This window comes from Lagopus leucura, unplaced genomic scaffold (assembly GCF_019238085.1).
Source record: "Lagopus leucura isolate 7727_CA_CO unplaced genomic scaffold, USGS_WTPT01 Super-Scaffold_100002, whole genome shotgun sequence".
NCBI lineage: Eukaryota > Metazoa > Chordata > Aves > Galliformes > Phasianidae > Lagopus > Lagopus leucura.
The window spans coordinates 60,019,201-60,045,989 of NW_024962263.1; the positions used below are offsets into that span (position 1 = coordinate 60,019,201).

The following is a 26,789-nucleotide window of genomic DNA, read 5'->3' on the forward strand; positions in this document are numbered from 1 at the left end:
CCAGATCCATAGTCAAGTCATGCTTCTGCTCCAGCTGGGAGCAGAATTGACAAAGCAAGCGATGAATCCAAAATCCATCCAGGGCAGAACTGGCATAAGAACTAGAGATAGAGGAGCTGGCATCCTGAGGCAAAGTTGAAATGGTGTCCTGGGCCATGGAGCCCAGGGGTGACTGGGCAGGACCAGAAATCCTATTAGTGCGTGCTGGGTTCTGAAAAATGCCAACTGACTCTTCTTTCTTCAAACCAAACCAAACCAAACGTGAAGGTCACGTGAGTTCACTGCTGTGGTCAGGATGAACAGCAGTAGAAAAGATAACTCTCTTGTTAGATTATGATTTGGAATGATCTTTCTTCATAAGACAAGAGGTAATGGTCTTAAGTTGCACCAGGGGGAGGTTCAAGTTGGATATTAGGAAAAATTTCTTCTCAGGAAGGATGGTAATGCATTGGAACAGGCTGCTCAGGAAGGTGGCAGAGTCACTTATCCGGAGGTGCTCAAGAAAAGGGTAGATGTAGCACTAAGTGACGTGGTCTAGAGCTGTCACAGGCATGGGTTGATGGTTGGACTAGATGATCTTACTGGTCTTTACAATTCTCTAATTGATTCTGTTGCAATTCAGGAGTTAGATACATCTTTCCAAGGGTCTGCTCATCTTCCTCCTCTCGCACCTTCCTCTTCCTCTAAGGAGGCATTACTGGAGGTAATGTTTGGGAAGCTTGGCCTCACTGAGGCCTTGTGAGCTCATCTATTAAAGTAAAGAGAGAAGGAAGAGGTCCAGCATGTTTATGAGTTTATGAGAGCAACCTTTGATGAAAGATGCTTTGAAGAGCATAGCTATAATGAGGGGAAAAATCCTGCAACAGAAAGTTCAGTAGGGAAGAGATTTTTGTTTCATTCCAGCTGTGTCTTTCTTCCATTATCTGATCAGCTGAAACCCAACTCCTCTGAAGTGAATCTTTCCCACACAGTCTGGAAATCACTGGTCATCAATGCATGGCCATACATTTTGATCTTTCTTTTCCGGTAAACAGAGGAAGTTCAAAGTCTTCTCTTCAACTCCCCCACACTGCTGTAAGACCAGAAGCTCCAGTGCTATAAAAGAGTGAGGCAAGAACAGTTAGCTTTTGTTTATGAAGAGAAATAGAATAATGTAGATATAGTGAAATAAGTGTGTTTCTTGGCATAATACACTTTGTATGTAAAATTTCTTTCCCAGAATAAAAGTATTTTTACTGTGGACTCACCAGCTCTATACAAAATTTTTGTTCAGGAATAATCCCTCCATTCTGAATGCAGATAAACTGCTTATTGGGGAACAGTGTCTGCATAGTATGTGCACCAGCACAGCTGGGGAACTATGGGAACTCTCCTATCCTCTCCTCTTCAGACACTTTTCTCCATAAGCAAATCCTTTTAGAGTCTGGGGATGTGTGTTTGAGAAAGAAATAAGAGAATATTTTAAAATCAAAATTACCCAAACCTCAAATATTATAATCTCGTGAAAGTATAGTCTACTTCTATAAGATATGCAGCCCTCCAAACTACTCACTGCACTGTGAAGACCAGTAGAGGAGCAGTGGAGCTCCCGAGAACCTGATATTTCATGAGCATCCGAATGCGTGAACTCTTGATTTCCCACTGCTCTGTATCGTGCTTTAGCTACTGTGGTGCCAAAGAAGACAAAGATCCAGTTGAACCTTTCTCACTGATGTGACATATACAGGTAGATCTTCAGCTGTGTAACACCATGTGAACTCCTGATGCCTATCAGGGTGACCCTTACAGATTCACATCTAACTCACTGATGTCCCAATTTCAGACAAAGTGGAGGTTTCAATACAAATCAGTATTTGCATAGAATACCAATCTTGAAGCTACCACCACTTAGGATGACCAGGAATGGCCCATCTCAAGCTGTGGTACCCATTCAGAAAACTTTGGAAGTTAGGCTGGCAAAAGCTGGTTGGCCTTTAATAAAACCCACATATCTCTTCCAGCCTAGTCTGGAAAGCAAATAAAGTGGGGGGAAATTAACAAAGTAAATGAACATTTGAAGTTTAACCTAATTTTTAGTTGGTTTTAATTGAAGAGACAGTGGCAATACTGCCCAATCTCTTTCTTGGATGGCTTTCAAAATAATTAGGAGGTCTTTAAATTAAAAAAAAAAAAAAAAAAAAGACCGGGGAGCAGCTGAGAATTGCTGTGCTGGAAAGCCTTCATCCCAGCAGAGAAATGTGCAACACTGGAGGCAGAAACTCAGAGCCATAGGGAGAACTGAAGCTTGAGCAACACAATGCAGAGGGCAAAGTGACAGAGGAACCATTATGAAACCCAGGTAAAAGGAGAGACCTTGAAAAGGAGAGCAGCTTTGTAATCCCCCCTACCCAAAATACAGAGGAGCAGCACTGAACGAGAGAGACAGACTTCTTCACATAATCAGGCATGATAAAGGACTTCCCATTAAAAAGCAATAAAGAACAATTAAGCCCTATGGGAAGGCGGAAGAAGCAGTAGGAACAGCAGAAGCCTCGATGGCAGGCAGCTGCCCCATGGAGACGTGGCGATAAAAGCAAGAGCCCATCCTGCAGGGGATCCTGCCCACCTGGGCACCGCAACCTCTGCCGGGGGGCATCACCCTACAGCAAGCCACAGCGCGGACAAGCCGGGGCTGTCAGCCACACGCAATGTGCTGGGTGTTGGTTCTCCGTGGGACTGGGGAGAGGTAGCAGCAGCGTGTGTGTGTGTATCTCGCGAAGGCTCTGTGTTTCTGCTGGGGGGGGAGGGGAGCAGCGTGCATCCCTAGTTGGGCAGGAGATGGGGCTTCGCGTGCGCATCCCCGGCCGGCGGTTAGTGCAGGGCTCTGCGTGTGCACGTGGATGTGCGTTGCAAACACACCACCTGCCCAGGAGCTGCCGCGAGCCGTGCGCGCTCTGCTCCCCTCACCCGTGCCGTACGGAGGGGGTGTGCGAGTCGCCGGGCGGGGGGGAAGGGAGGGTCGGAAGGGTCCGGGATCTCCCCGCGTGCTCCGGCCGGGAGCGGCCGTGCCCCCCCGCCTCACCGCCGCCGCGCACAGCCGCAGACACGGGCGGCCGCCGGCAGCTCGCATGCAGCCGGGGATTACAGCGGGGCGAGGGCAGCGCGGGCTCGGCTTTTCTCGCCCCCCCGCCCTGCTTCCCTCCCGCTCCCCCCGCTCCGCCCGTCGGCCCCAGCAGCTCGCCGCGCCGCTCGCTCGGAGGCTTCGCGTCTCCGGGGGGTAGGAGGGAGATGCCTTCGCCGTGGTTTTTCCAACCCCAGCCCTCTCCGTGCCGGGGGGGGCGGTGATGTGGAGCCGAGAATGTAGAGCAAAGCCCTCCCCGGGAAGGAGCGACCAAAACAAACGTCTCGCCGTGGCTTTGGCGGCCGCGCAGTGCCCGGGGAAGCCCGAGCAGCCCCTGCCAGCACTGGGGAATCCCTCCTCCAGCCCCCGGCGGTGCCCCGGGCGCCCGCGGAGCAAGGTAAGCGGCAGGGCATCCCTCCTCCCGCCGAGGGCTGCGTTTTGCTTGTATTCTTTTGCATTTTTTTTATTTTTTCGATTTTTTTTTTTTTTTTTTTTTTAAGAACCCGAGTCATCCACGCCTCCCGAACAGCTGCGAGTTGCGAGGGAGGCGAGCGCTGCCCCCACGGGATGCGTTCCCCCGGGCCGGGGGAAGTGCGGGGAGCCCCGGGGAGCCCCGGGCTGCGGAGCGGGGGGAGCTCGGCGGGGCCGCTCCAGAGCGCGGGTTCTCCCCGGCCGCTCGGGTCAGAGAGAGGATAACGTAGTCCTCACTCTGGAGCGCTTTGGAAAGCCTGCCTTGTGTTTTTGTTCCTTCGGCGCTGTTAAAGCAGTGGGAAATGGCATATCGTAGTATTCTGCCTCCTGCCGTGGGTGAGCTTTAAAGATAAAAGGCTCGTCGTTTGTTTCCAATGCTCTGGTGGAGCCGGGGAACCTGATGATAGAAACCCTCGGTGTTCTCAATGGATGGCTGTCATCTGAATTAACCCAAGTGCCGGGTGATTGAAAATCCCCTCTCCCAAAGCTGGAAATACCGGAGCACTGTGCTTGTCTAAAATATACCGCCATACATCCTCTCCATAGATACATCGCATGCTGTCATGGCTTTAAACACCCCAGCATCTTTATAACTGGGCATGTTCGCCGCATGGCTCCTTCAAACCATTCAGTCTACCAGCATTTCAGTGGCTGTGTGAAGGTGGACTGTTGTATATCCCCAATGTATGGGCCACATTCATAGTTGGACTTCATTCAATTACATAATGATTAAGATATAAATAAGCAGTGTATGTGCAGTTTCTTGGACATTTTCATTCATCGCAGCTAAGGCCATCTATATAGGATTGCTGCCAAAATTGTCACTTTTTAAATGTTTGGATGAAAAAGGAAATGTCAGTAGCATCAGGTGGAGGCAACAGTCCTAAGCAAACACACAGGCAGGCAAACCTTGCTGCTTAAAGGACACCTAAGAGAAAGATCTTAGTGACCCCTAAGGTCCTGTAGCCCTGAATAGGCTGCTTTGGGAGAGAAAGACAAGCAGCAATGCTGGACAGGTTGGGGAGAGAGAAAAGCCTTATCTGCTGATATTTGGTTTTAAAAACAATAAGCTTGCTCAGCTGGCATGTTGTATCCAAGTTCAGGCAGAGCCTCAGGGCTGGGCTAGGTGTGAGGAGCTCAGAGTCTGACCTAGCTCAGTGCAGCCTTGTGCCAGGAAGTTGGTAGCGCTGCTTGGAGGTCTGCTTGTCTGCCATCACCCGAGGTGTGCTGTTAGAGCTCTGGAAGTCTTTGCCAGGGAGAGGAGATGCAGCACACGCAGAAAGTTTGTTGTGGGTCCTTAGTGCTGCTTCCTTTCATTCAAACAATTCCTGATGCACAGACCCCTAGCTCAGCCTTACTGCAACTTGCAGCTGCCTTTTTTCATATGGTGCTTCCACATGGAGCCCTCACCACAGCATGCACAGTGCTGTAACCTCCTTTCTCATCTGGACATTGTCACGAAGCTCAGCAGGGTGGCCTCATTCAGACACACACAGGCAGGAAAAGTGAAAATAACTCCAGCTCAAGATGAAGGAGAAGCAATGTTTGGAGCAGCATGCTTCTTTCTTAGCATCCCCATTGGCTTCAGCATTTTGAAAGGCACTGTTGCCATAAGGATGCCACATCAGATGTACTTATTTATTCATGCTCAGCCTTTTTTCCAAAGTGCAAGTTAATTGGCAAATTCTGGCTTGCCATTCAAGGCAAGGCGAGGAGTGGAGATTTGCAACAGCTTTCCTTTCAACGTTTGGGATTTTGCCATCAGCTTGCTACTGGGACTTTTAGAAGGAAATCTTGATCTTATGTGACTTCTTTGGGCTTTGTGTCCGTACATGTGCAGGTAAACTGTTCTTCAAGGCTCCGCTATATTTAAAGCTACCTGCCGGAGGACACTGCAGCCAGCTCTGGGCTCCGCATGTTGTCCTTACGTAAGCAGTGCTGGGGAGGGGCTGCCTGCTCCCCAGGCTGAGGGGCTGGGGGAGAGGGGCTCAGTCAGCAGGCACAAGGTCTCTATGAAGCAGCAGCTGAGGGGCTGCAGTGCTGGAGGACCTGTCTGCAGACCCTTCCGGAGGGCTCTGCTGCCCGAGCACGGACCTGCTGCTCCCACAGGCAGCGTCGAGAGGGAAAGTCCAGAGCCAGAAAGGAAAGCACTGAAAGTTGCGAGCTATTCCAGCTCAGCTTTGTCTGGGCAGACATACAGACGTTCTAAGAATTATTATTTTTTGATATATATTTTGAGGGATTCTTGCATAGTACCTTCTAGGAATTTGATGTCTTGTATTTTGTAGTAAACCTTGGGGACATATGGTTTTAACTCACAGTTTAGCAAGTAGAAATGAATGTCTACTTCCTAACCATAATTTCAACTGTTAATCAAAATAAACTTTACGATTTTTAATTGTAGAGATCTCTTAAAGATGTACAGTAGTGTTTTGTTACACTGCGCAAACAAATTGCTTCACACATCAGAGCCTAACTTTATTCCTGTTGTAAGTGTAGTGTTCAGTAAATCCCAGAGTTACTCTTGCTATATGGAGAGGATTTGGAAGGAATTTCATTATTCTGACTTTTTCTTAAATGGTATATGGCTTTGGATATTACACTGTATGCTGTAATAAATAGACTGCTGTGGTGCTTGAATTCAATTCAAGTAGAATGTATCTATATTCAATTCTGTGATTAAATACTGTAAGAGAGCAGAGAATCTAAATTCTGGTCTTTTATTGATCAGAACTTGAAAGTTTTTTTTTATCTCGGGCAGTTCTAGATGTAATGATAGTCCCAGATAGCTTTGTAAGTCACTAAATGCCATGAAAGATTTAGCTATAGTATGCATCAGTCAAGATACTTAAAATCTATTCCGCTTAAAGCTGTCTGTATTCTCTGTTAAAGGTGGAAGTACAGCAAAGGCTATTCTGCTTTTTGTGCATCCTCAAGCTCATTACAGCACACAAAGGAACTTCAGTCTTACATTGACATCTTCCTAGAGTTAGAGTTCACTTATTTACTGAGCAATACATCATCACTTTCTTCCAAGGCTTGAGAGCTGGAGTGAACTAAGTAGTTGTATTGCTGCTTTTTTTCACCAGCACTAAAAATATGACGACATTAGCTGTGTAATCAGTAAATAATGAATATTATTTGGAATGCGTTTGTTCATGGATTATGGTGACCGCAAGAAACTGTAATGGAAAAGTCTTAGGCCATTAAAATCTGTGGGGTTTTTAATTTTCTTGTTTTTAATGCAGGAAATCTATATTTAACCATAATGGCAGATCAGCTCTGACTCAGGTGTCTGGCTTGTATATGTTGTAGTTCCCCCTCTGGATGACTGTGAAGAGGAGTAGTAACATCACTGCTGGCAGCAGCAAGAATTAGAACCAACAGTCTATCTGATAATAAATAATATATGTCACACTGGCATAATGCAGCTCCGAGTATTAAGAATAGGCTGTGATAAGCAGCACTTACCATCTTTACAAGGCGCAGTGGCTATCTACCATTTTGCCTCACGTAATACCATGATAGTAGGATCACAGTATATTGTGAAATTGTGCAAGGGCAAATGCAGTTGGAGTCTAAATGAAGGTGCCAAACAGATCTGTTATCCCATGTGACGCAGGAGGATCCTCAGTGCTGGTCTCCCCCAGAAATCACGCTCTTACAAGATATTCTTTGTGCTGCTATTATATGTGGTTATTACCTATTAGGAAATAAGCATCAGCTCTTCAGGTAAAACTGTGTAACAAGGGAGTGAATGCAAAGCTGTACTGATAATTAACTGAACAAAGCTGAAACATAATCTTCTTTGATGACACTGGAGATGAGCTTCTCTCCCTGATTGCCTAACAAGTTAAGAAAGGGAAATCAATTATGGCAGTACAGTCCAAATACATTTACCTCAGAACATTAATAAGACATCTCAAGGCAGTTCGTAAAAGTTTTTCCCAGCATCTGATCAATTGTTAACTTTTAGCTATATTTTAAATACATAAGCAAGCTTAACAACTCAAATTGAGTCCACAGCGCTGCTTTTCACAGAGGTTTCAGTGGTGTCTTGCCTTCTTAAAGTGTGAGGTTTTGGTTCATCTGTGGAAGTTTATGAGCTTGTCTCAGCTGGCTGTACTCAGATGACTGACGAATCCTACCTTAAATTACTGCCATACGTTCAGTGTGAATTTGAATGTATCAGAGAGATCGTGGGACAGTTTGAGCAGAAAGTGTTGGCAGGCTGCAGCAGCTGGAAAAATCCCGCTAGTGCATTTAAGCAGATGCAAAACAGTGAACTGGACTAATTGGCCTTGAAATAACAAAGCTACGAATGACACTATTGTACGTGCTCTTCCAGTGGTTGCTGCGATTAACAGCACACAAAGTTGATCTTCCTTGACAGTAGTGCCATCTAGAAAGTCTCGCTTTCTAGAATGTTTCCATTTCGTGCTTTTTCTGCTCTCATTCTTACTGACATAGAGCAAACTTCTTCAGTGGGTAGGCCTTGTGATTGGATTTTGTACTTAGGACAAGCCTGCCTACCTGTAGCTAGTCACTTCAACGCCCATTTAAGCAATTTGTTAAAGCAGCTGCAGTAGTGCTCAGAATCTTCTGCTCCCCTTGGAGTAAAGAAGGGATGAGATTGTTTGGCTGCTGATCTCCTTGCTGAACCAAAGATGTCTGGCTTTTGTTCAGTAGTTTTGTGGTTAGACGACTTACATAGAAGTGGGAAAATGAACTCTTATACCTTTCTCAGGTTAACATGTATTCGCCTCTCTTAATGTGAGATTCCCTCCAGGCAAAGGGTTGCTTATACTCTGCAGCTATGGATCCCTTTCTAATGCACCTCACTGGGAGGGTGTTTTCTGTCCACACTGCCATCCTGGGTCTTACTGGTAGCAGCAGTAGCCTATGACATATGAACCAGACAATTAGGTAAATGGGTTGTTACCACCAACCACCTCCTCTAGGAGCATCAGACCTTGCTCAGTTTTGATTTGTTTTGTTGTGTTTTGTTTTTTTTTGAAGGGCTGTTCTTTATGTGTCTCCTATAAAAGGAGGCTTCCACTTGTCAAATATTATTTGGGGGAGTTGTCACCATTTTGATCCTGACTGTATACTGGGCCTGGATGGGAATTTAGAGTGCTTCCTTCTGACTGTGTTGATTCTGCTCTAGAGATTCCCGTATCTTTGAATGTCAGTCTTGCATGTTTAACATTAGAAGCCGTGAATTAATGGCTCTGATTAAGCAAATTTTTAAGGGGATGCTGTGAAAAAAAAATACATTTTGGCTTGAGAGGGGTAAATAAATACACTTATAGCAGCATTTAAGTACAAATTTTCATTTGGTCTTAATTTTAGAATTACAGCAACTACCACTGTTGCATGGTACTGTGCATGATAGCAGGCGCTCGTTTGTTCTGTTCTTATTTCAGTTTAGGGTGTAAAATATCAAAACTTGTAGTATCTTTTGCCCTTAATTTTGATGTTCTGCTTTCCAAAACTTACACTGTTCCACTCATGATAAGACTAAAAAACATTATGAAATTGAAATGTCTTCTCTACAGATTTAAAGTCAAATTCCTAAGAACAGCACTCCCATAACCAGACCCCAAACCACCTATACTTTTGTGCAGTATGTAGAACCAAACCACCTTAGATAAGGTCGGCTGTCAAAGTTCTGCTTTCTGGATGACCACCAGGCAGAACAAGGTGAGTTGTCGCAGGCCTCATGTGACAACTTTCAGGACTAGATTGAGTTTGTTTTGAGGCACTCTATAGGTTGAGCTGTGAAAATGTTGAAGGACTTTCCCAAATCAAGTCTGTGCTGACATTTGTCTTAATTTTTGATGATAAGAGCTTTTTTTTTTTTTTTTTTGTGTTGACTTGCTGTTGTTATGACCTTGGGGACATGTTGGGACATTTTCACTTGCGTACAAATGAACTTGTCAAAATTGAGTCATCCAGAAATGCAGGCCTTGATTCATTGCTTCCAGATTCATTGCTTCTATGAAGCACCTGAGATAGGAACATGGGCTGTAGTAGGGTCATTGGATTGAGACAAGCATCTCTTGAATAAATATGCCCTCCTCTCAGTGAAAACTTCAGGCATATCTCTTCCTATCTGTTGTTTAGGTAGATCATGGCCTACCATTTTTCAAGAAGGGATAAAATCTGATGCTTCTCAGTTTGTCTTGTTGCTTCAGATATTGTGTATATAGTATAATATTGTATACTGCATAATATTTTCCTACTTAGAAACGCAGAACAGTAGTTCAGTACCTGACTGTGCAAACTTTTACTGGGGAGAACAAAAAGGCATCTGTGAAGTTTTCAGTGCTTTCAGTTAGCTGGCAGCACTGTTATTGATAGGGAGCAATGGAAGATGGAATTTAACAGGAAGATACAAGATTCCAGGCTTTGAGTAGCCCTAAAATAGTTATTTTGGGACATCTGGTTACAACAGTGCCTCTTTGATAGAGCAACAGGAATGTTAAAAACCTCATCCATCATTTTTTTGCATGGCGGTGCAATTTGAAAAAAAATAAGCTAGTAAATAAATAAGTTGTGATTCAAAACTCTAACTTATTAATATTAATGTATTTAACTCATTACTGTATCTTGTATATATCATATCAGTACATCCTCAAAGAATTGTATGGAAGCACTGATCAAAACTGTAGATCCAAAGGGCTAGCCAGGATATAAATACATAGTCTGACTTCGCCCTGAAGTGAGGATCTTACATAATCGCATTTCTGTAATATCTGGTTGTTTGAAATTAAAGAAAATGATCTGCCATTCGGCCTTGTACTGCTGTGTGACAGCTCATCCACTCTGAAATTTCCAGGGAAGGCTAAATATGCAGTGAAAGACAGTATCTTTGGCAAAAGCAATAACTTAGCTCTTAGCAACCAATTGTAAACATAAATAGTAAAGTGCGGCCATCACAGACAATTACACCCTCATCAAGAGATGCTCTAACATGTACTGCAATGGAAATGCAACTGTTTTTGTAAACTGAGCAGGAACACACCATAATTTTTTGATAAGAATCAGATAGCCACGCTTGTCAAAAGCAAAAACGGTGGAGTATTATTAATAAGGAAAAACAGAGGACTAGAGTTAGTCAGGAATAAAGACTGATGATGATCTTAATTCAGCACCGGGACAGACTGTGAAGCTATTACAGTATATCAGATGCTCTGAAACACAAGGAGGTCACTGAAATTCCTTTGCACTGCCTTCACGAGCATTTTTCATGCAGTGGGAGCAGAAACCAAAAGTCAAAAGAATCCATGAAAAGATGAGTTCTGCTAGTTAGTTAGCTGGATGGATGTATATGCGTGTGGTCCTGTGCTGGAAGAAAAAGTGTAGAATAAGGGTTCATGTGGTATATTTTAGTTGCGATAACATCCATTCATCACTGATACGGTGTCTGAAAGCTCAGTACTTTCCCAACGGGTTAAGGACACACTCAGATGGCCTGTTTTGTTCAGCATCACTTTCTGTCTGTGTTGGCTTTACAGGCAACTGAAGCTGAGCAATAGGTTGTCAAGTCATTCACTGTTCTTCTGAGACCTTAGTCCAGTAAGAAGGGGTGTTCCAAACCCTGCTCTCAGCTTCTGTGAGGTTCTGCTCAAAAAGAGCACTCGAGGCCCTAAGAATCTTGAGGTAAAATGGCACTGATTGCTGTCAAGTGTTCTGCATTTGGTTTAAAGTTGTCCACATCATCCTTAGTGGAGGCTAGAGCTCCTACAATGCTTTACTGGAGGACAGCTACAGTAAGTAATTAATGATATTAGTGTGTATTAAAATATCAGATAAATCAAAACTACCAAACTTCTGTGACTGCAAAATTTTACAAGTATGTTATCAGTTATGCCCTCCCTCCTTTTCCTGTCTTCTGTCTCCTCACCTATTTCTGTCTGACTTTTCTTATACAAGGTCCTTAAGGAATATATAAAGCCTCTGAGCACAGTGCTCTTCATTAAGTTCAGCTCATCCATCTAAAAGACACTTCTGTGCTCAAGACAGTGAGAACAGGGAGCTACCAGACAGACTGATTTCAGTGATTTGAAAAGTTCATCTATAAAAGGCCCCATCTTTTTTGAACATTTCCTGCAGATCTCTGGGACTCATACAGCCAGTATGAAATTCTTCAGATGCCAAAAATAAGTCATCCATGAGGCCTGTTATAAAATAGAAATAGTCATCCTTTTAGACCAGTTAGCCATACTAACACCCCAGAGTTTGTTAGCAGGGTTTAGTTTCAGAAAATCTTGCCTTCCATGACGCATAATCCAGTATAGATATAAGAAAAGCCCGCAAAGCTAAAGCTGCAATTTCAAATTAGTTCAGGGAAGAACCCAGCTCTCTTAGTCTCTACCATGGCTCTGGTCATGGTGATGGTCTGGCACAAGCCACTGCTTGCAGAGAAACTCGATCACTGGGGGTGATGAGCTGAGGTTCCATCATTGCCCCTTCTGGCCACATGGCTTTAAGTGGATTCATAGAATCATAGAATCACTCAGGTTGGAAAAGACCTTAAAGATCATTGAGTCCAACCACGACCTAACCATACTACCCCGAATCTAACAGCCCTCCACTAAATCATGTCCCTGAGCACCACATCCAAATGGTTTTTAAACACATCCAGGGATGGTGACTCAACCACCTCCCTGCGGAACCTATTCCAGTGCTTAACAACCCTTCCTGTAAAGAACCCTTCCTGATATCCAAGCTAAACTTACCCTGGTGCAACTTGAGGCCATTTCCCCTCATCCTGTCACCTGTCACCAGTGAGAAGAGACCAACCCCGCTCTCGCTGTAAGCACATTTCAGGTTTTGGAAGAGAGCAGTAAGGTCTCCCCTCAGCCTCCTTTTCCCCACACTGAACAGCCCCAGTTCCTTCAGTCTCTCCTCATAGGCCATATTCTCCAAGCCCTTCACAAGCCTTGCTGCCCTTCTTCGGACCTGCTCCAGCACCTCAGTGTCCTTTCTGTACTGAGGTGCCCTAAACTGAACACAGTACTCGAGGTGAGGCCTCACCAATGTTGAGTACAAGGGCAGGATGACTTCCCTAGTCCTGCTCACCACACCATTCCTGATGAAAGCCAGGATGCCATTGGCTTTCTTGGCTACCTGGGCACACTGCTGGCTCATATTCAGCTGACTGTCCATCAGTATACCAAGGTCCCCTTCCATCAGGCAGCTTTCCAGCCACTTCTCCCCAAGCCTGTAGGGCTGCCTGGGGTTGCTGTGACCAAAACACAGGACTCAAAGCTTGACCCGACTGAAACTCATACAGTTTACCTTGGCCCATCAATCCAGCCACTCATCTGAAGGACTTGAACCCTAGTGCAGACACAGCTGTGGACTGTCAAAGCTCAACTTCCTTGCTGCACGTGCAAGCATATGCTCCTGCATATGGATGTGAATCTGAGAAATGCTTAGGATTACTGTCTGACATGTTTCCTTGCACTTCTCTGCCTGCAGCTTATCAATTCTTAATTCTGTGTGATGTGACTCCTGTCAGGGTGGGAAATGGAAGTAATGATTACCTCATTTGATTTTTTTTTTTCTTCAGAGCTTTAGCTATGATCTCAGCAATTTTTTAAGGACTGAATTTGAGGGAAAACACTATAAATTAAGATACCTCAGCTCACCATTAGGAAATTGCAACTCTTCATTTTTTGGAAACAAAGAACAGAAAATTGACAAATGTGATGAGGGAAGTCAGTGGTTAAGGAACAGTACTCCAGCCTTAAACAAAGCTACTGCCCATTACCTGACATCTCAGTTACACTGAACTTTTTAGAAGCATTAGCAAATTATTATTTTCCTCGTGCTGGAGCCAGGCTCTGTTTCCGGAGACAGCGCACTCCTCTGCCTGGACATGACTCTCTTTGGAGCAAGGTCATGGACATGTGGGTACAGCTTGGCCAGCGGGTGGAAAAGTCCCAGCGCTTGGGCCAGCTGGCATGGTGACCTGGGTCTGTGTGGTTAAACTCATGTAGACTCCAAAGCAGATGGCTGCATGCAGACTGCTGACTGAGAGCAGACCTTGAAGCATGCTGACTCTCCAGCCATCCTTGCAGATTATTTGGGAAAGTCCTAATTGCGCTGTGCCAGGCAGTGCCCTGGCCATGCAATGGCACAGGCAACTGAGTTCCTCCGCCCGAGGGTTTCATCTGCTCCTGTGGATGTGCCCATCAAATGTGATAAAAATGCTAACGACTCTGAAAAGAAGCAACTGTTTCAATTTGAGCAGCCAAAATTATTGGGTACTTCAGGCATTACTGACCTTCATTTCTCCCTTATAAAGCAAGGGTAATAATAGGCTGATATTGATGTTGAGATGGTAAACTCTTGGATGCCTTGGAAGCCCTCAGGTAGGACAGTGAGAGCGCCCTGAGGGAAATACATCACTGTGCACACAGTGCTGGCTTCACAACAGGACGTGCTAAACAACATTAGAGGACAAACAGTGAATGAGAAAGATAGAAAGAAACGGTAAATAATTGCCCATTCATGTAACGCTGAAAGGATTGGTGTGGGGGGAAATCACACCATTAAAGTCTGCATGCATATGGTGTGGGGGAAGAAATCTAACCTTCATTCTGGCTTTCCCTAGGTTCTGAGTAGTAGTCTTTACAGTTTTAACTTCTATTCACTGCAAAGATTTGGTTTTGATTTGGAAGAGTTTTATTCAATATTATTGGTATTTACCTGCAAAGTCATTTAATTAGTGCAAGGAAGGAAACTTAGTTTTACGGAGGGTTGCTCTTAGTGTGCATTTGTGGTTATGATTCATGTCCTTCTCTACTGAGTGCTGTGCAGCAGAATGGCTTTGCCTGCCGAGGGCTGGAAGTGTTTCTCACTTTGCCATGGTGGGAAAGGTGCACGGTGGATTTGCATGCAGCCAGAGGCATTAAACCAAAAAATATTTTAAAACCTTCCCAGGATAAAAATTGCAGTAACAGTAACTAAAAGCCAGAATAGTTATTTAATGAAGGGTTAAGGCAACTTTGATTGCATAGTTTTGTTAAAATTAAAGATCTGGTGATTTCTTGTGAAATTCATAATGTGGATTATAAAGTTAAATATGTTTTGCGGTTAAAGTAGAGGCTCTCAATTATACTTTTACTAAAGGCGCAGTTAGAGACAGGCTCTGTAGTCCAGGTTTGTGGGAAAAGCTGCACAGGAAGAAATTTAAAAAGTATATATTAGCAGAACGCAAAAGGAGGTGCAAAGAAATGTACTTAGGAAATAGACTAGATTTTTTTTAAAGTCATATAGTCTATGGGTTGTATATGATGAAATGAGCTCTATAAAAAAGCAAAAATAGCCTTCATTTTTGAAGACTGCATTTGAGGAGAAGCTTTTTTATTTTTGATCTTTCAAAAGTTCTGTATGTCCTGACTGCGAGCATGTACCTTGGTATGTATCTATATACACAGCACCTTGGATCCAGTTTTCTGAACACAGACTAGATGGTGTTTCACTTCTGACTTCCATATGACCACAGTTAGCCAGGATTTTTAAAGCTTTTTCAGAAAAGCCAGACTTCCTCAAGTAGGAAGAGGCAACCGATAATTATACTGTCAGATGAGAAAATGCTTTATCAGCTCTAGACCGGCATTGATGACACTATAATTTGGCACTGTTAAACAAATTTGTGTGGTAACCACACTGCGTAAAAGCTAAAGCAATGTGTACTCTGCCTGTCTTCAGTTTTGTAATCAGAAAAGCAAAGGAGTGCTCAGTTAACCTGAGATTAATCACATCAACCGCTTGACTTCTGCTGTTTTACTCTGTATTGCTAATACTCGAGAACAGATATTAATAAGAAAAGAGAAGATATATCTGAGATTCAAGAATGAATAAATAAGTGAAGCCTTGTAGAAATTGCCTGAAGACTTGACTGATTTCATGGAGAATGACAGAAGCTCTTTATGAATTTCTTTAATTCTTGTGTTTTGTTATGTAAGATGTCCTTAAAGGGAGAAACAGAATTGTGCATTAAAGTCTGAAAACATTTTTTCGTAAAAGGTTGTGAGTACTTCTTCCATGTAGAAATATCCTCTTACAGCTGCTTCGTGTTTATGTGATGGTCTCTGTCAGAAGGTGGATAAATGCATCACAGACCACCAGAAGATGCTTAAGTGACAAGACATGATAAAGATCTGAGTCCCCTCATCTATTAGGGCACATGAAGACAGTTGCTATGTTTTGACTCTGAATGAATTTCATTTATGGGGCTCATTGATGCTGCCCCATAGCTTTCAGTGCAGTGGCAGCAAGTCCCCGGGTGCATGGTTCTTGGAGTGTAGGAAGACACCTGTGCTGCAGCTCCAAAGTCCCCCCACCCCCTACACATCTTCTCTTTGCAACTAAGGCAACGAGGAGGAGGGTAAAATCAGAGAAAAAAACAGCCTAAGGGGAAGAAAGCTAAAAACACAGCAGAAAGGGATGCATATTATGTAATCCTACTGATGCCAAGGCTTTGGTTTTGATACAACATTTATCTTTGCAAGTGAACTTATCACAGTATTTTTTTTATGAATGAAGGTAAATGTCACAAGCTTAAACCCTTGTGTAAATAGACAGAGGTGCACTTGGTAATCAAGAGAGCTTTACATTGCAGTGCTGGAGGTAGACTGGCAGAAGGAAGAATCTTTTGGCCCTTATGTGTTTCAAGTAAGTTCAGCTTGACAGTGGAAGTGCAAGCAGGGTAGTGGATAAGGATTGTTAGGCTGATGTGCTGCAAGATTCCATTACTTGTTGCTAATTTCATATATATTTTTTTAAAAGAACAAAACCACAGCAAACGTATTTAGCTCACTGGTACAATCTGCTATCATTCTGCTTGTACAGCATCTAAGACTTTTGCTGTGTTTTAAATATGGGTGGCTACTTTGATTTAGTACTTTTTAGCTACTTTGAGTATAGAAATGGGGGGGGGGGGGGATGTTGTCATTCTTCTGACTTCATAAATTGAGCTGTAAATACATGCATTTTCTTGCTGCATTTCTGTGTTTTTGGCTGTTCCCAGTACAGAGGTTAACAACACAGAGCATTATGTTGTCCCGCTCCAATTTATAGGAGGGAGATGAGGTTCTTTTAATATCTGTATACCTGGCGTGAGATTAAGAAACAACGGTTCATATGTTGGTCCGACCAGTTTATTACAAAACCTAATCAGGGAGACGGGGAAGGGAAGGAGGGTGATAGAAGAGATAGGAAAGCAGCAAGAATTGCGTAAATAGGGGATAGTCACCAGCAGGATCCAGCAGCGGTCCCGTTGCACGGCGTTTTGAAGGTCCGAGGCAGACACAGCGGGGGGCAGGGAGCAGCAGCGTGGCCGGTCTTGGGCAGCAAGCAGGTAGCCGAGGCAGTCGCGGAGCCAATCCTTGAGGAAGCAGCAGCGTGCAGGCAGCAGGCACAGGAGAGTCTGTCAGCATGCAGGTGTCACTTCGTGAGGAGTCTGATAGTCAGGAATCCTATGTTGTTCTTCATGAGGAATCTGTTGCCAGAAACCTCTCCTCATGGTTTTCGGTTCCTCTTTTTATCCTCCTTGTTCTCCTGCCTATGTGACAAGGATGGGCCTTGAGCAAGAGTCATTGAGTACCCCCTGAGATGGCAGTCGTCCTGAGGTAAGTCCACACAAAGGAGCACTTCTCAGCTATTTAGCTGCAGCTCATCTCGCTCTCATTGCCCCTGGCCTTGTCTATCTGCATCCCCCAGACAAAGGATTTCACAAGTCCCTGGACTTGAACAAGTCCATCTCTGTCCCCAGCAAGCTTTGAGACACAGACGTTAACAGAATAATCTCCTACATATGTACTTTACAGAAAACATATCTATAAATGTTAATATTACTCCACTGGAAAACTTTCTAGGGAACTTTCCTTTTCCCTGATGTTTTTGGACTTGGAAGTCAGTTAATACCATTTCTCTGCTAATATCACACAGGGCTGAGCCTTACTATTAGTTTTTCTGTTCGTAGAGGATACCTTCTAAAGTTACTTATAACAAGGCCCAGCAATCTTAGTTTTATACTAGAAATTTTGTCAACCCTGTCATAAGTATGTAAATATCACATTGAAATAATTCTGTGATTTTTCCCGAGTACTTTTGGAAGAGGATTATTTTGGATCCTTATTGCTCTAATGAGGATCTGATCTTTGTGACCTTCTAATTTCCTTTCAGATTTTCACCTTCCTTTCATGGTGAGTTTGTACCCATTGGTTCTTGTGCCATCACACTCCTTTAATAGAAACAGTCCTTTTCCCTTTCTGGTGTTTACTCCTGATGTATTTACAGATAACAATCCCTCTTATAACAACCTTCATACTTATTCTGCAAAGAGGATGAAATTCTTGTTGTCATCAAATACTTTTTTAAAGCTGCAATGATTGCACTTCAAAAGGAGAAGCAGACTGTTGAGCTGCTGAGTTGCAGAGAACGAGAGGACATCAATTCATGGAAATTCCTAAGGAGTACCTTCCTGCTTTGTAAGAGAAGCCGATCAAAGCATTCTTAATATTCTTCCCTTTGGGCCATGATACCATTGCTATGTTATTATTTAAGCACCGTGTCAGATAATCAACCTTAGTAGGAGTGGTGGGTGTGGGTGGGTTTCCTTCCTGTTTCATAATGGCTTTTCCAGATTTGGTGATGAACAGCTGCACTTCTGAGTTCTTTGCAGCACTGTGTACAGTAAGTGCGGATTAACTTGAACATGACTAAAACTGAGATTACTGATGGCTGTCATGCAATCATGTCACTTTAGCAGCTTAACAGGTGAACGAGTGGGATAGAAAAGAGCCTTTCTGAGCCTTTCTAGTGGTTGGTGACCCTGCCAATGGCAGGGGGGTTGAAATGAGATGATCTTTGAGGTCCTTTTTAGTCCAGGCCATTCTACAGTTCTGTGATTCTATGATTCTATGATTCTGTGATGAGCTATGAAACAGCATGCACAAAGTCCTTGCCTATGCAACCCATATTACTGTTCAGTTAGGTTCCAAAGAGTTAGGATTCTTTAGACCAAATAGGTCGGGAAATCAGCAGTGTGTGGAGATATAACATTTGACTTGCCAGGATGGAAATTATTTGGTGTGTAATTTTTGACCATGAAAAGATATGGTAAGTAAAGTTTTGGAGGTTGGAAAGGGAAGCAGTTTCATTCAGTTTCAGACTGCATCTCCCAAATTTGATTTTCAGTAAAAAAGAAGGGAGGCCCCGCATCTTTTTGTTTTTCCTTACGGATATTCCTAAAGTCTTTCTAGTAGCCTACCTCACAAATTAATTGTTAAGTAATCACATTTAGCTGACATTGCTGTATCAGAAACTGATAGAACAAATTCTCTGTACAAACTTCTGATTTTAACAAAAGCAAATTTCTGTTATTTTTTTTTCTTTTCCTAAACATAGTGGTCTTACCCATGCCAGTTGTTCCAGTGGTTCTGTATACTACCACAAAGGAGTCTCACTGTAAAAAAAGCACATTGCCATCATTGTATTTTCATCTTCACATGAAAGTATGGAAGGAGAAATAGTGAGCATTTGGGGGAATATTTTCTGCCCTGCAGTATTCTAATTTTTTGTCTTTTTCAGCTGCAGGAATGGATCAGTCCATCTGAAGAGGACTCTATCCAAACATTTGCAGTCTCCAAGCGCATTCTCCTGAAGACTGGCATTACAACTGCACCCTTTTTACAATGGCTGAGAAGGCTCCACCAGGGATCAACAAAAAGTCTTCAAGGTCGACCCTTTCCCTTCCTCCAGAACCAGTGGAGATCATTAGGAGCAAAGCTTGCTCGCGGAGAGTTAAAATAAATGTAGGTGGGATCAACCATGAAGTGCTGTGGAGGACTTTGGACAGACTTCCGAGGACACGATTAGGAAAGCTCAGAGACTGCAATACTCATGAATCTCTGCTGGAAGTATGTGATGACTATAATCTAAATGAAAATGAGTATTTTTTTGATCGACACCCAGGGGCTTTCACTTCCATTTTGAATTTCTACAGGACAGGGAAACTACATATGATGGAAGAAATGTGTGCTCTTTCTTTTGGCCAGGAGCTTGATTACTGGGGGATTGATGAGATATATTTAGAGTCTTGCTGCCAGGCAAGATACCATCAAAAGAAAGAACAGATGAATGAGGAGCTGAGGAGAGAGGCAGAGACAATGCGAGAGAGAGAAGGGGAAGAGTTTGACAATACCTGCTGCCCAGAGAAGAGGAAGAAGCTCTGGGACTTGCTGGAGAAGCCCAACTCATCTGTGGCAGCAAAGGTAAGATAAACAGTATGTTTAATGCACAGAAGGAGAAAATTACGTCATCGCTCATGTGTCTGGCGTGTGTTTCACTAAAATATTTAGAGAAAAGAAGGATCTAAACATCTATGTACCATGAAGTAAATACACCCAAGTCTGTTCTAAAGCCCACTGAAATCAGCAGAAGGATTCCTGTTGACTTCAGTTGATTTCAGGCAAATGCTGCATTTGTTGTATGTAAAAAGAAACATCTGTGCAATTGTTAATGGACTTCACGTTAACTCTAAGATAAAAATGTGTCCAGAGAACACCAATTACTTCTTAGAAATGCACTTGGTTATGAGAAACATGTTCTATTAAGCCCACATTTATCCATGACAGTGTTGATATCTGTTTCATTACAGGCATTGTAATGTAATTGTAGATGTGATATCCATGACTCAAAAGGTGTGCTAGATGTTAAGATAATCAAAGAGCAGCATCAACAGCTGCTGTCTGTCATGGTTTTATATTGGGCGAGGATTGCAGTGTTTTCTCTTATACTGTGTTTTATCAGTCAAGAGTTAATTTATTGAAGTATTAAAGCATAGGTATATAAGCACATGTATATGTATACATATGTATGTATGTATATTTGCACATACAAATATATATATATTTTATATATATATACATACATAATATGCATGTTATATATATATATTCAGTCAGATGAGGAAACGTTCTCTTGAAGCCCTGTTCCAGTACTGCTGTCTTTAAACAGGCAAACCACTGAAAGTGACAAACAGTGGAAAAGTTTCCCTTTGCAGGACTGTGTAGACACACAGTGAGATTTTGGTGCTGCTATTTAGAAGAGAGATTGCCTTGCTTCTTCATGGACTTCATTGTTCGCTTTGTGACGTGGGGTACTGTTAAATGTGAGGAAAACTGGAAGCTTGTCTCCAGTTTGAACCACTCCAGACTAAAAACGTTCAGGATATAGGTGTTTGTGTTATGCTTAACTATGGCTTTGTTTTCTTATGTCATTAATTTTTTATTGGATGCAACTCCATTGGACTAAGGTAAGCATTAAAGTATGTTGGTGGAACGGACAAAAAACAGAGTCCTGGCAAGGATATTTTCTTGCAATAGCAGTTTCTTAGCATTGAGATGCAATACACAACATTTTTATTTTAGTTTTTCATCGTGGACTGCGTAACTGCTAAGCAAGAACTGATTTTTTTCAAAATTTCATTTATTCAGACAGAACATAAGGTTCATAACCAGATTAAAAGCTAATAGGAGAAGAAAAAAAAAAAAGTGTGTATTCAGTATATTTTACAGTGTGATAAGAATACATTTTCTGCTGCGTAGATCCATATTCCAGGCCATATGTTCCTCTCCAGGAAGAGGAGCAGAGGGGAAGCAGATGGGCATAAGGTGTGCCAGGAAGGGTTCAGGGAGGCCGCGTTGCGCTCTGTGATCCCCTGGTACAAGTTAGCCTCCATCAGCACCCCCAGGGTTCTCTGACACAGCTGCTGCACAGCCTGCAGGAGTCAGGGACCAGCTTCTCAAGCCCACACTGTTTAGAAGACTCCTGAGGTGACCTGTAGCAGACCTCCCTCCTTCCCAGATGGCTGTAAGCATAAAATAAGAAGCAGCAGCATGGTGGTCATGAATCTGGCTTCTCACTGGTGAGCAAGGGGAGCTGAGCTCCTGATGGGGTCACAAAGCTGGAGGAAATTGTGCCTGAGGGGGGACATTCGCCCACCATGGAACAGCCACAGCTGCATCCTCACCATAAGTGCAGGCAGGCTTTGGGGGAGAGGAAATGGAGTGTGTATTTGTAGAACCTATTCTCATTTATTTATTTTTTTTAACATATAGAAGAAAGCTCAGGACTTCAGACATTAGTTTAATTAGTGCTTCCCTAAGACTGTTCTGAGTTAGGAGTCAGCACAGCAAGATGGAATTGATGAATAGAACAAAACTAAAATAGTGATTGTTAGGTTCTTTGTCTGTGATTAACATTTAGCCACTCTTCTGGTTGGTAGATAAATGCAGAAATACAGGACAGTCGAACTTACATGAGCTACTGACCCAGCTCTTTATGGATCACCATTCCTCATCATTTTGCTGTTAGTCCAACTGAGCTTTTAAGAAAATCCCCCTTTGGTTACTTAGGCCAGATTTGTCCTCTGGTTTTGAAACCAGAAATGAAAGTGGCTGTTTCTTTCTTTTCCCAAGATGATTAAATATGTATTGTTTACCTTTTTATTTCCCTTTTCCCTCATCTGCTTTGATTGAATGTTAATGTTCTACTCTTCCTTGCTACAGGGATTTTCACATTGCACTTGTGTACATGTTGGAATGGATAGCTGGCTTGCATTATTACAATTGCCTTCTGTCTAAGTTAATGCCATCTTATGTGATTCCTGTGACTCTAGCAGCTGGAAGTCACCCTGTTATATGCAGTCCATTTCTCTTTCTGGCAATTCTCGGTCTATAAACACATGCATGAGCCAAAATGATAGTCAGTTACACCCGTGACATCTGAAGGAAGGCTGAATGATACGGTTACACAGCATAAAAGGAGAGCAAAAGCTGTCACAGCATATTCAGACTTGTGGAACACAAACAAACAATCAGCTGCATGTAAACAAGATATGCTGGAGTCAGTCGGATGTGCTCTTTCTTGAGCCATTGCAGGCTGTGTGAGGCTCTGGCCACAGTTCTTATCTCAAGTGTCTGGATAATGTCATTTTCAGATTTCTCATCTATTATTTCATTATGTGGTAAATTGCTGGTTTGTCCCAAAACAGGAGGCTGAACTATTTTCCTTCCTCTGTAGGAGCAAAAACAACCAGCCCCCATCCTGTGAATCCTGTATTGGGCCATGACCTCTACATCCCAGGGACAAGGGCTTCTCTCCCCTAGTACTGCCATCCCAACAGAGCATCTAGCAGGTCTGCTGGGCATAGAGCAGCATGTCTGGTTCAGGACTGAGATGGTTCCTAGGAAGAGAGAGATGCTGGCATTTTTAAATTGGAATGTTGGGAAAAAAGTAGGAAATATTACCATGGAGCCTAGAATTCAATGATTTGATCCCTGTCTAACTTCTGATGAAACAGATGAAAATGGGGCAATGTACATAGCTGTATGAGAGGTGCCTGGCTTGTCATTCAGGTACTGTGTAGTGCCTAAGCAGTTGACAACAGCAGATTACTTTTTAATCTCTTTCATGTAAAAGATTAGGAATGTGAGGTGAACACTCATGTGTGGTTTGGATATGTGGGTGTGCCTTGTTACCTCTGGGATTCTGCTAAGATCCCTTCTGGGTCTGATCCAAAGCTTACTGAATTAAGGAGGAGTCCCAGTTTGGAGTGGATATCATAAATTGTGCTTCTGTAAAGGTCATTGAAGGCTTGCCATTGACTTCACTTACAGCAAGATGAAACACAGCAAGATTGGAGCATAGAAACAGATGTTATTTTACAGAATTTATGACAACAAATGGGAAATAATGGTTATGTGTGGCAAGTAATGAAAGCTGTAGATAGTAAGAAAGTAAGAAAGGAGCATTATAGATCAAATTCTGTTGTTCAACACAGGTACACTTTACTGTGTGAGTTTTTTATTTTAGTAAGTGTGAGCGTGCACTTCATCTGCATCAAGAGTTTCCTCTAGGTATGGCAATTCTCACATAGTCCCCTTTCCAGCAAAGCCTTCCATGATTTCAGTAGAAGTTTTGAGCAGGAAAGGCAAGGTTTGTCTCTATTTTCCTGCATTCTCATTCATAAGCTTTTCAAATAGGATTAAGAAAGAGTTTTGTGAGAGTCTGGCATTTGCCTGCAGAGTAGCGCCTGAGATTTTTGACCAGTGTGCAACAAGTATTTTGTGAAAACTGGAGAAGGTTATCTTACCAATTTGTAGTGCAGCAAAAAGAAAACAAAAACATATTCTGAGACATTAAGGCAAAGAAATCTGAAGTGGAATAGACTCTCTCCCTCCCAAGGTCCATGGTACATCCATTTTTCTTCACCAGTGTCTTAAGCACCATGGAGATTTTCTTTGGGAAGTTAGAAAAAAAAAAGAACGACCCATAACTTTGTCTTTTAGTTACAGCTACTAGGCATAAAAGAGCTTCCTTAGAGAAGAAGCAGCTCTGAACAATCCGTCTGTAGTCTGAAAGTACTCAAGAGACACCAGAATGAGTACTGATTTAAGTTGGGTGTGAACTGACCTCAGCTCAATTGCATAGGTGGGTACAGTTCAGCACCCGGCTGAACTGGGATATTAAGGATGAATCTAGCTGAGGTCAAGTCTTTTCAATGATGTATGTATCATAGTAGTCTGTTCAGCTTACTTAAGATCCAGAGGGCTTTACTTCGGAGCAACTGTGAATGGTCAGAGGGCTGGAGCACCTCTTCTATGAGGAAAGGTTGAGGGAACTGGGATTGTTTAGCTTAGAGAAGAGGAGGCTCCAGGGAGACCAGATTGTGGCCTTCCAGTACTTGAAGGGAGCATTGAACAGGAAGGGGAACGGCTGTTTATGAGGGTGTATAGCGATAGGACAAGGGGAATGGTTTTAAACTGAGACAGGGGAGGTTTAGTTTAGATATTAGGAGGTTGCATTTCCCCCTCAGGGTGGTGACACACTGGAACAGGTTGCCCAAGGAGACTGTGGATGCCCCATCCGTGGAGGCATTCAAGGCCAGGCTGGATGTGGCTCTGGGCAGCCTGGTGTGGTGGTTGGCAACCTTGCACATGGCAGGGGGTTGAAACTAGATGATCATTGTGGTCCTTTTCAACCCAAGGCCATTCTATGATTCTATGATGATTCTACACATACTGCTTCGCAGTGTTAGCACATGAACTCCTATTTCCATTCTTCTTTGTAGAATTCAAGAGCTTGATTCTTTTCTCACGTTTGTTTTATATCAAATCCTAAAATAAGTAAATATCAAATAAATCCTAAATAAATATGGAATGTGTAAAGTGCAGATGAGATACTATGAATACAGTTAGTGAGGTCAGAAATAAGTAGAATATCTAGGAAAAGTACGGAGCTTATTTCCACCTAGAGATATTTGACACTGTCTCAATCAGATGTATATGCAGGAGTATTTTAAATTACTTGCAGTGGGATTATCGATAAATAACAGTATCATTTTCCTTTTTTCTATGTTTCAGTATTTTCTATCACAGTTTGGCCCTTTGAATATAACTGCAGAGTAATTGCTTGGGATTGACTCTACAGATCTTTCATGTGCAAGTAATTCTTTCTTAAAACTCAGTATGAATATTAACTGATCAAATACAAAAGGTTGTATAAATAAGTTAAGTCATTAAAAAAATTACTAGTCAGTCACACTCTATCCCTGATTTTCACATAACCCCTGTTGATGTGCATACACAGAAGGGAAAAATATTGGCAGTTGTACCTCTGCTGCATGGGGTTTACCTTCTTTAAAGTTATGTGAAAACTGGTGGGATTTAAAGTTTATTCTGTTCCTCTCTCTGCATGGCTCATTTGTGCTTATTTTACGATGTTTTATTTACTTATTTATTTACTCCATATTGCTGGCTGTAGCAAGTATTCCTCCTTTGTGAAAAGCACAATAATTTATCAGCTAACTAGTGAATTGTGGACTGCAGAAGGTGTAATTATCCTAAGCCTGACTGGAAATAGTGAGGAGTTTGTGTGCTGCATTTAGTAACTAACACTCTATGAATAAATAAATAAATAAATAAATAAATAAATAAATAAATTTTATTTATAATATAAATTATATTTATAAAATATACATATATATATATTTGTTTGGATTTAATTGAAAATAAGAAGAAGCATTAAGTAGAGAGGATTCAGGCCACTGACATTTATTTGGCTGCCTCATGCTTTATGTCTCAGCTTGTCACACTGACTTGTTGAGGAGGGCACTCCCAATATATGTCTGGGACCTGATCCTTATTTTCCGTGACTGTTTTACCTGTATTTTGCACCAGCTCTTATTCCTATTCAGACATTTTAGAGCAGCTTAAGAATGATCTTGGGATAACAGAGAATTAGCAGAGTCATTATGTGACTTCAGAACAGAGCCAAGTGCCATAGAAAACATTTCTGCATTCCATTGCAGCTCCTTACAAATTAACTCCTAGTCCATCTTGCTGAGTTCACTCAGGGGCAGACCCAAATGAAGGGCACACTACTGGTCTTTCTAGGTTGATGAACAAATCAAAAATGCTCAGAGGACCTCAGGAAAACTTTAAACTGGTTGGATGAATTGCAAAGTGTTATCACAAGTGAGAAGAGTCTGTTCACGGGTGAATGTTTGCACTGGGTATATAAGATAGTGTTCAAAAGAAAGGAATATATTTTCTTATGTTTGCATCTTTTGTTTTGTGAACAAAACACTTTTTCTGTATACGTTCTTTTTTTTGCTTTAGATGAAAATATTTCTTTTCATCTAGATTTTGCTGTGTTTCTCTTCTTTGACAGCTCATATTTTATGTGCTTTCCAGTGTATTTGAAGACCAAGGTTGATGATGGCAGAGAATTAAGACTGTCACTTTTAGAGCGTGAGGAATAGCTTTTGTACTACTTTAATTCCCACAAGTATTTATATTGTATGCCTCATAGCATGATAGCATTTGCTGAAGAGGAGTGGTATTTTCTAGCTGACATGTAGGTTGAACTTCTATTTGACTTCTGGTTTCAATTTATTTTATGGGGACCCTGTTTTACAAGCCTTTCTCTGAATGTGCTAACAGGAATGCTACAGTTTGCTTTGTCACACCCAATACTTTAAAAACAAATGGCTGCTGAAACTTAGCTGTGGAAAAAAAATAGGATGGTCGCTGGTCTCCATCTCACCATAATTTCTGGACAGGATACTTATTACCTCTCTTTGCTTTTAAGGGGAAGTATTTTTTTGTGTCAAACAATGAAGTCATTCAAT

The 26,789-nt window shown here is 42.4% G+C and overlaps 1 protein-coding gene across 1 annotated transcript; it reads left to right on the forward strand.

The window, feature by feature from the left end:
• The first annotated feature begins 3,422 nt into the window (after positions 1-3,422).
• KCNB2 (potassium voltage-gated channel subfamily B member 2) lies at positions 3,423-26,374 on the forward strand. Its single transcript, XM_042869491.1, has 3 exons — positions 3,423-3,497; positions 19,184-19,866; positions 26,330-26,374. The coding sequence occupies exons 2-3, from the start codon at positions 19,288-19,290 to the stop codon at positions 26,372-26,374; spliced, it is 624 nt and encodes a 207-aa protein (XP_042725425.1). The 5' UTR covers positions 3,423-3,497; positions 19,184-19,287.
• The last annotated feature ends 415 nt before the right edge of the window (positions 26,375-26,789 follow it).

Bases quoted from the DNA above. Each gene is read 5' to 3' on its own strand.
- KCNB2 (XM_042869491.1), top strand. From the start codon at position 19,288: ATGGCTGAGAAGGCTCCACCAGGGATCAACAAAAAGTCTTCAAGGTCG. The intron at 19,867-26,329 runs GTAAGATAAACA...CTTCTTTGACAG, and splicing joins ACTCATCTGTGGCAGCAAAG to CTCATATTTTATGTGCTTTC.